The following is a 10033-nucleotide window of genomic DNA, read 5'->3' as shown; positions in this document are numbered from 1 at the left end:
CCACAGTTTACGCACAAGCATGTATCGCTCACACAGAGTAAGGAACCAGTAGCGTGAGGCCCATTACATTTACCACACACAGGGTCCAGGACACAGTAGTTCTTCGAGTGCTCAAAAATTCGACATCTTTTACATTGAAATAATTCCTTTCTCGGAATTTCTTTAATTTCCTTTCTATTCCTTTCAGTAAATCCCGGTTCAATCTGTGATTTCGGAACATTTGAATGGATTCTTTTGAGAACTACTGTGAAGGCCTTGTCTTCTTTAAGCTAATGGTGCCAAAATTGGCAGTTAAGCGATGTCAGTGTTTTTACAGCTACCCGAAAAGCGTCAGAGTTGGCTTAAAATATTCTTGAAACAGTAAATTTTGAATTGCGAATGTTGTAGTTTGAGGAGCCAATGCTATGATCAAGAGATTTTTCTAATAAGACCGTATTGCTTACGTTCGGTACGCAAATAGCAGGAATCTTGTTGGATTTTGATCATCACCACCAGGTGATATTGTATGCCCATTGATAGAGTCAACATTCTCCAGGTTCAGGAACAAACTAATAAAATTATTAAAGTGATCAAAATATATACCGATATACATTTTAGGTACATTTCGACTAATATACTGCATGCCAAGAAAAGAATGGCAAGGGCAAAGATTTAAATCGATAGCTTATAATCTGAAGACTAGTTCGCGTAAAAACAGAGACAAGAACATCTCCCCCGAAAAATTTATCAAGAATCGATTGATTGAGATCACCTACCTTAAAAACCTATGTTTAAAAAAAAACATTCTTCTTTTTTTTTATTGTATATTATTTTTATTTTGCAAATAACCGCTTAAAATATACTTGTTTTATATATACATATATAAACCTAAAAAATTATAGGGCTAGTTTATTTTCAGATAAACTTTATTTTATATTATTCCTGAAATATTTTGTTCTCACCAAATGGCTTGTTTTGCACTAACAACAGAAATTTTAATTTTTTTCTATTTTCTGTTGCTTAAAAATATATCCAGCCAATTTTCTATTACCGGCATATTTTTTTGACTCCAATTAATTTCTTCTCTAATTATTCGAAGGGATCGCTCGATTATATGTTTTGCACTACCAAGTTGTCCTTTATGGTTTTCGTATAAGCTCTTGACTTTATCATATCCATTTTGGGTTGAAATTCTTCCAGTTGCAGAACCAATTAATCTATCCCAAAGGTTTGAATTGTGATAAAACCTTTAAAAGAAAACAAAATTATAAAGGTGACATTAATACTTTAAATATTTTGTCTTAGTGGCGATACAAAATATGTGTCCCTTACGACGAACAAAAATTGAATAGCAAGTCCTCTGCGGAAAATAACTGTTAACCGATTAATATGTTTGTGTAAATATGTACACATGTGTATATATGCACAGTACAAATGTTTGTGTGTGAATGTTAGTAAGTTTTGTTTCATTTGCCTTTAGGACATTTGGATGTGCAGACAAAATAATTAAAATGAAAATGGGACGTGAAATAAACAGATAAACAAAATGGGAACTTTCAAAAAATGTATCGTCGTTTACCATTAAACCACATTTTTATAAAAATCTAAGGCTAGAATTGTTAAAGTTGAGTGCCACTACGACACCATGTACTCTTAGCCATCAAGGATCTGTTGAAAGAGAATTTTCAGCTTTGCAGTTTATTCTAAGCGAACGACAGAGTTCAATACCCAAAACCGTAACTATTTATTAGTTGTTAAGCTGAACTCTAACTGAATATAATACAACAATAAAATTTATAAAAAAAAATTTTTTTTTCATTCAAAAACCACTGTGCATCGAACAAAATATAAAGTGTTGAAAATACATTTGAAATGACATTTTCGGTCAGTCGGTTCTTTATTGAGTCTCTCTGTGCCGAAATATATTTTGTTCGGTTGTTCTCGTGAACACAAGAGGGGAAAAAAAGTTAAAAATTATTAGCGAGCTATGGTTAAGAGCAGGGGTGCCCAGTCCCATTGCTCTCGGTGCTCCTTTGTTGTTGGAATTGCTCTTTCATATGGGAAACGAAATTTCATATTCGTGTGTTCCTCCCAGCATAGGCAAAGCCCAAATACAAAAACAATTTTTCGTGTTTTCCCTTTTCTCCTCAATCGTGCCAATCCGAACGCATTTTGTTGTTGGATTGCCGAAAACTTATCACTGCACTATGGACAAAAAGTCAGAAATTTGTGCATAAAGTTAAAGTAGTTATATTTTTAATATACAAAATATAATAAATTTTCCAATTAAGCATACTCCGGATAAAATTAAACTCTTTCCAAAAAATTTTTAAAAGCTGCAATTTGAATTTCCGGCTCAAACAAAGTCAGCGGATTGATTGCTAGCTTGATTTCTAAAAATGGAACCGTGAAAATTTATAAACATTGCATCTATGTTGTGGCTTTTTCGTGAAAGTACAAACAATTTGTAAATATGGAAAAAAATCGTACAGGTATGTAGATTAAACTTTGCGCGGTTGTTTATAGATGTTCTATGTATTTTGTTGTGTCTGTTCAATTGTTGTTGGTGTATTTTTAGAACTAAAATTAAACAATTGTAGCTGTGTTTTGTGGAGTGTAACTTTTTTACCGCGCGCTCCTGCGAGCAACTAAAACTGGTATGTTCTTCTTAAAAATATATAGATTAAGGCGTTAATAATTTCCTTTGCCCGTTTTTGCCCCTTTCCGAAAAAACAATACATGTTGCAAGTGTTTATGAGTTCTATCATGCAGCGCTCCTCAAAGTTTGGGGGGAGAGCCACTGGAAAGACGACGCTGTTAGAGGTTTAAATTAAATATTATAACTAATAGAACCATATTTAGTAAAAGTTTTAGTTCTTTTTATGAAAAACTTAAGTTTATGTAAAAATTAAGTAAAAATGCCAGTAAGGCCAACTCTTGATGTAGGCGGCGGCCATAGGTGTGGTCAAATTTCCAAAACAATAAAATTCGAAATGCGACAAAAATAGTTCAAGCATATATGCAAAATTTGAGCCCAACAAATCTTAAATTGGAGATTATGCAAAAAAACGGCATTTCTGCCCGAAGTGGGCGTGGTCAAAATAAAAAAAAAAAAAATTCGACAAAAATAGTTTAGGCGTATGTGAAAAATTTGAGGCCAGTATCTCTAAAACTGGAGATTCTGCCAAAAAACGTCGTTTCTGCCCATAGTGCATTCGCTTAAGAGGAAGAGAGAGAATTTGTCCCAATACGAGTCCAAAATATTTAGTGTGATACATCCATCTACGGAGTAGAAGGTTTATTGGCCAAATTTGACTAAGAAGGATATAACCGATTGGTCGTTCTGTCATGTGTTATGTGTCCAAAATAAAAAACAATTCTCCAAAAAATTATGGTAACTGAATTAAAGTGTTTAGCAGTAGTATTAGCCAGTATTGAAAAATGCAGAATGAAGGACACCCCTTTACCGATCATGCAAGTTTAAACTTTTTAAAAAAGAAGAACGACTTGGGATGTAGACTAGATAGTTGACCCATAAAGGGGCAGGGACACCAGTTGACCACAGAGCACCGAAAGGGAAATGGAAATGTTGTGGCCGATGCCATCTCTCGATCTTTCGCAGGAAAAGTGAACGTTGCCATTTTAAACATCGAAGTATCCCCCGAGTTAAGAATACTATCTCGGGTATTCTACTACTACTACAGAATACTATCTATACTACTATACTTTTAAAAATTCTCATATTTTTAGATCCCTTCTCGAAACTCACCTTCTTGAAGGCGGTAAATAAATTTACATTTGAGATAGTTATTAAAATACCGACAGAGGATATTTTCGATTGTTTTGGAGTTCTACAGGTAGCTGTTACTAATAATGTAACAATGTTATTACATTATTAAGGGTATGTTATGTACATTTAAGATTCCTATTTTTATACCCTTGCAGAGGGTATTATAATTTTGGTCAAAAGTGTGCAACGCAGTGAAGGAGACATCTCTGCCCTATAAAGTATATATATTTTTGATCAGGATCACCTCCTGAGTTGATATGAGCATGTCCGTCTGTCTGTCTGTTTCTACGCGAACTAGTCTCTCAGTTTTAAAGCTATCGTCTTGAAACTTTGCACACATCATTTTTTTTCTTAGCGCGCAGTATATAAGTCGGAATCTGCCGACTATATCCTATAGCTGCCATATAACTGATTGATCGGAAATGATATAACTTTGGTGTTTTTAGAGTTAGAGAGTTCAAATTTGACTATTTGAGAGAGCTATTTTTGGCAAAACATTACGACATGCCAAATTTTATAAGGATCGGCCGACTAAATCTTATAGCTGCCATATAACTGAACGATCGAAAATGACCCAACTTTCGTGTTTTTGAAGATAGAAAGCTGAAACTTGGTACAGATTATATCTTTGGTCAGTTAACCCGACCTACCAAATTTCATTACGATCGGATATCCCATAGCTGCCATATAACTAAACGATCGGAAATGGTATTTGGTAGAAATATCAACTTTTGTATTTTTGAAGATAGAAGCTTGGGACTTTTTTTAATTAATTTGTTTTATTATGATGTAATCATAAGGGTCGGCCAACTATATCCGATGTTTAAAATAAAAAACATTATTTATTTATTTTTAAATAATAATTATTATATTAATAAATAATAAATTACTAATATTAAATCTGATGAATAAATTATAATAAAGATGAATAAATTAATATCTGATGAAAAACGGGAAAAAAATAATTAATTAATTCATACAGGGCAAAAATAATAAAAAAAAAAAAATTGTTGTAAGACATAATTATTTAAATTTAATTAATTAAAAATATTTTATATTATTAAAAAAATTTATCTTATAACTTATTAATAAAACCAAATTATTTAAAATAAATATATAATAATAAACAGAAACCAAAATCCGCGACCCTTGATGACTTAAGAAGAATATAAAATGCGAGAGTAAAAAGCATTTGCCGGCTAGAGGAATGTTTGGAAGATGGGTCAGTTACTTTAGTAAAGACCGAGCTAGAGTGCAGGCTTCAGGTCTTAAATGAGACAATTTTTAAGGCAAATGAGTTGCAACACCAGATCGAGTAATGAGATGGGGAAGATGAATTTGGAGTCGAGCTAGAAAAATTAGAAATAACAACTAAGGAAAGGGTGATGTCATTATTAAATACCTTTACGGTAGCTTAAAATTCCCCTCCAGCTACTGCAATTTCTGCAGCCCCAACTCGAGCTCGACTTCTCCAAAATTCCAAAATTGCCAACATTCACTGGAAACTATTTGGAGTTTACAAATTTTATAAGTCTCTTTAAGACATTAGTAGACAAGGATGTGAACATTCCTGTTATCGAGAAATTTAACCATTTAATTTCTTGCCTCTTTGGTGAAGCCTTAGGAACTGTCAAGGCATTCCAAGTCACCGAGAGTAATTATGACAAAGCTATCGTTAGTCTAAAAATAGTTTACGATAACGAATATCTCATCTTTGCGAACAAAATAAGCAAAGTAATCAGTCTTCCGAAAGTTTCCCTGCGTCGTTGTTGAGAGGTCTTATCTACATAGTGTCATCGATTTACGGGTCATTGTTATCATTAGGAGATGACACTAAAACTGCAAATTCCATGAGTAGATCCAGTGACTTAAGGAATATTTATTTTGAATTTATGGAAGAATACGAGTCCTTAGGTCCTACGGCTTCAAAGCCTATCGACCAAGCTAAGAGTCTTTTTTGACTCATCTTATAAGACATCAACACAGAAGTGCGTAAACGATTTTTTCATGGTTGGTCCTACAATCCGGGAGTAATTATATTTCTCTTCTTGGGTTTCGGCTGAACCGCTTCGCTCTAATTGCTGACATAAAAAAGATGTACCGCCAAGTAATAGTAAATGAAGCCGGTAGGCGATACCAGTTGATAGTGTGGAAGAAAGACCCATCAGAATTCTTCAAACTGGGCAAGCTCAACACCGGTACATTATGCACTGCACTGCTTCATATGGTTAAATTAATGCTTCAGTCATGGGTGAAAGGGCGACGAAGCGGAACATTATTTCGCAGCTGTTTGACCCCCTTGCCTTATTTAACTTTAGTTAAATAAACTAGATTGGGATGACTCAATTGCACTGCACTTGGAAACAGCGTGGAACATTATACAGATTGCCTTGTCGCAATTAGAGGATATCTCAATTCCGAGAATCGTTTTCACTGAGCCGATATCACCTATTCAAATTCATGCCTTCTCTGACGCATCGATGAGAGCCTATGGAGCATGCGTCTATATTCGTTGCGAATCTGCAAAAGGTATTAAAGTTTCGTTGTTGACAGCAAAGTCTAAAGTAGCGCCATTCAAAACAAAGACGCTTGCCCATCTTGAGTTTTGCGCTGCTCCCCTTCTTGCAAAGATCTCTGCAAAGAGATAAAGCCTCTAATCAAAATTCCGAACGAACGAAAAGTATTTTGGTCGGATTCAAAAATTACTCTTCTTTGGATTCGTTCCCATTCATCGTTGTTGATAACGTTCGTATCAAATAGAGTTGCTGAATTTCTGAATAGAGTATTTGCTGAATATATTTGCTGAGTTTCACGTGGCGCCATGTACCAACTAAACAGAACCCGGCAGATATAGTGTCCAGAGATGGAGACGTAAATGAGACTGAAGAATCAATCTGGTTTACAGGTCCATCGTTTTTAAAGGAACCGGAAGATAAGTGGCCGTCGGGCCCCCGACTAGCTAATGCTCCTATATCGAACGATGCCAAGTTTCCAGTATTGTTGACGAGTGAAATAATCTCGATAAACAACCCCATCATTGTCAGCGTTGAGACGAGAGTATCACAAGCATGGAGTATTCTTTGGCAATAATAAGTATAAGATAGGAATTTTCAAACCCATTTTCGAAGTAAAATAAATGCCGTTACTCTGGATCACCTATAAGATGAAGTTTCGGACTTAGAGACGGAGAATAAGAATGTGTTTGCAGTAAAGGCAACTACCACAAAGTGCTGGTATTCTAATGAGGTGCCAGGTCACAGTTATTTAGATTGTCATAAAGCTCGGCAAGTTTTTTGGATGTGGAGCTTTAGGTACCTATAGACTAAAATGCATTAAATGTAATCCGCATTCGGGAATTGGTTCATCCATCCAAGGATATCCATCCGTAATGCACACAAGTGGGATGTCCGCAATTAGATTCAAACGAAAATAAAATCCTACTTTCAAATCCAAACACACCAGAACTGTTAGACAAAGAAATTAGTCCTTATATGTGTAAGACAGTGGAAGATGTGTACAACAGCAGCAGTATACCAGTAGGAAAGCAGAAGTATATCAGCAGTATAGCAGCAGTATAAAAATCAGCAGTTGGCAGCAGTATGAATATCAGCAGGTATGTAAGCAGTTTGAATATCAGCAGGTATGGCAGCAGTATGAATGTCAGCAGTATGGCAACTTAAAAAAAAGCGGCGGGAAGGCAGTATCGAAACAGCAGAAAGAACGACGAAAAGCAGCAGCAGATAAGAAGGACCCAATTTTAAAAAACATAAGAAAACAGAACTTGTAATATTCAATACACATAACAAATACTACATAACTATCTATAATAAAATTGAGTAAAGTTAACAACTCTCGTCACAATTGGGGGCTAGTCTTAACATGAGTCATACAAGTGATGCCGTCCCAAAGAGTCTTACAAAGTGACGCCGTCCCGATAAGTCTTACAAAGTGCCGCCGTGCCGAAGAGTTACAAAGTGACGCCGTCTCAATATCTTAAAAAATGAAGTCATCGTCCCGCATTGTCACAAAAGGGAAATAAGAGCAAATGAGTGAAAAGGCCAGACAGCAGGAGGCTTCTAGAATAACGATTGCGAAAGGGAAACAGCCGTACTACACAAGGTCAGTTGCCGTAACAGAGAAAAATCGGAGAAAACAAGATTGGAAAGCTAACTTCGGACGGAACCGAAGTTCATACCGAAGTCCAGCTTTCTATCTTAACACGAAAGATGGGTCATTACCGATCGTTCAGTTATATGGCAGCTATAGGATAAAGTCGGCCGATCCTTATAAAATTTGGTAGGTCGGATAAACTAACCAAAAATATAATGTGTACTAAGTTCCAGCTTTCTATCTTGTAAAGCACGAAAGTTGGGTCATTTCTGATCGTTCAGGGAGCTTTAAACTGAGCTTTAAAACTGAGAGACTAGTTTGCATAGAAACAGAGTGACGGACAGACAGACGAACATGCTCATATTAACTCAGGAGGTGATCCTGATCAAGAATATATATACTTTATAGGGTCGGAGATGTCTCTTTCTCTGCGTTGCACACTTTTGGACAAAATTTTAATACCCACTGCTAGGGTATAATAAATTCGATGTCACCAAACTCTTGTGATTTCACCTCTTCAGAAGCAAGAGTGTCCTTCCGAAATGAGGACTCCACACCTCCTTCGCTGAGTTCGATCACGTCTAAAAGTGGTGGACTTACTTTCAAAAACTTTGGAGCTAAAGATCTCCGGCTTTTACCAAGTTTCTGTAAAGGCTTTAATATGGGATGCAAAGAAAGAACTATCAGATTATAGTTTGGGGAGTTTGCTACGTAGCCCCCTAGTATTCTGATAAGTAAGTGTTAGAGACAATACTAGTTATTGGGTTAGAGGACGAAGAAGAGGTGGAAGGTTGGTCAGTGGTTCTAATGTGGGGGGGAAGTTTCACTCCCACTGGTTTTAAATTTTTGTTTTCACTGAACTAGACTGATGTTCTTGGACGAAAATGTTCTCTGGCCAAAAACTGGGTGAACTGCGTCTTGAACATCAGAGCAGGCACACGAATCTTGATAGAAGACGTGTGCCTTAAATAAATATATTTAAACTAAGCTATGTCCTCCACCTTTATATCGACTTTAGTTTTGGCTTTGATATAAGCCGAGATATCAATCTCTGAAGTATCAAATGCAAGCCGAGAAACAAATATATGTTTCGATGGAGGAATCACCTGTAAGGGTTTTAGTGTCGCAGGTACGAGAACTGCAGCATCAGTCGGTGCCGGTGGTCCGGACTGTGGAATACATTTTTGGGTGACTCCGACGGAGGTTTCGTTTGCCAGGACCTGTGGTACCACTTGAAGGGATACTATGGAGGACATATCAGACAATTGCTCATTTTCCTTGAGAAATTTTGACGGCAAATTGTTCTCAGTTCCAGCTATCGGGGTAGCTAAAGATATGACTGCGTTATTGACGCAAACAGCGGATTTTTTACACCTAGGAAACTCAGTTAGCAGCTGAAACTGAGTGTCAAGCGCACAGAGCTGGTCATTGATTTTACGAAAACCAGTAATCAACTCTTTAAATCTATGCTTAGTCTGTCTCATGAACGTCCACAATTCGTCTTGGACAGCACGACAATTATCACAACGGAGACCTACGGGAAATGGCATCCGAAACTGAGGCAGTGAACCCGGAACACTTGGCGTGGACGACGTTTTCACATAGCCAGCAATAGATGGAAGGCTGGGATGAGGAGACTGTCTTGTTACAAGACTTCATAGAACATACCAGTTTAAATTCCATATTATTAATTAACAATACCAAAATAATATATAAAAAGTTAAAAAACACTATATCTTAAACCACTGCAGTGACAAAAAGTTAGAAATTTGTGCATAAAGTTAAAGTTGTTATATTTTTAATATACAAAATATAATGAATTTTCCAATTAAGCATACTCCGGATAAAATTAAACTGTTTCCAAAAAATTTTTAAAAGCTGCAATTTGAATTTCCCGCTCAAACAAAGTCAGCGGATTGATTGCTAGCTTGATTTCTCAAAATGGAACCGTGAAAATTTATAAACATTGCATCTATGTTGTGGCTTTTTCGTGAAAGTAAAAACAATTTGTAAATATGGAAAAAAATCATACAGGTATGTAGATTAAACTTTGCGCGGTAGTTTATAGATGTTCTATGTATTTTGTTGTGTCTGTTCAATTGTTGTTGGTGTATTTTTATAACTAAAATTTAACAATTGTTTTTGCCCCTTTCC

General features: G+C 36.0%; 1 protein-coding gene across 5 annotated transcripts in view; it reads right to left on the bottom strand.

Annotated features, from left to right (window-relative positions):
* Positions 1-887: 887 nt before the first annotated feature.
* LOC108119101 (aminopeptidase N) overlaps positions 888-10033 on the bottom strand; it is a 408837-nt gene continuing 399691 nt past the window's right edge. For all 5 annotated transcript variants that reach the window (XM_070280361.1, XM_070280363.1, XM_070280362.1 and 2 more), the window contains one exon: positions 888-1226. In XM_070280361.1, the coding sequence (XP_070136462.1) occupies positions 986-1226 (241 nt within the window). In that variant the 3' untranslated portion in view covers positions 888-985. The remainder of the gene's footprint in view (positions 1227-10033) is intronic.

This window comes from Drosophila bipectinata, chromosome 3L (genome assembly GCF_030179905.1).
Source record: "Drosophila bipectinata strain 14024-0381.07 chromosome 3L, DbipHiC1v2, whole genome shotgun sequence".
In the NCBI taxonomy this organism is placed as follows: domain Eukaryota; kingdom Metazoa; phylum Arthropoda; class Insecta; order Diptera; family Drosophilidae; genus Drosophila; species Drosophila bipectinata.
Note: the sequence above shows the minus strand (reverse complement) of the source record. Positions and strands in the feature narration are given on the sequence as shown.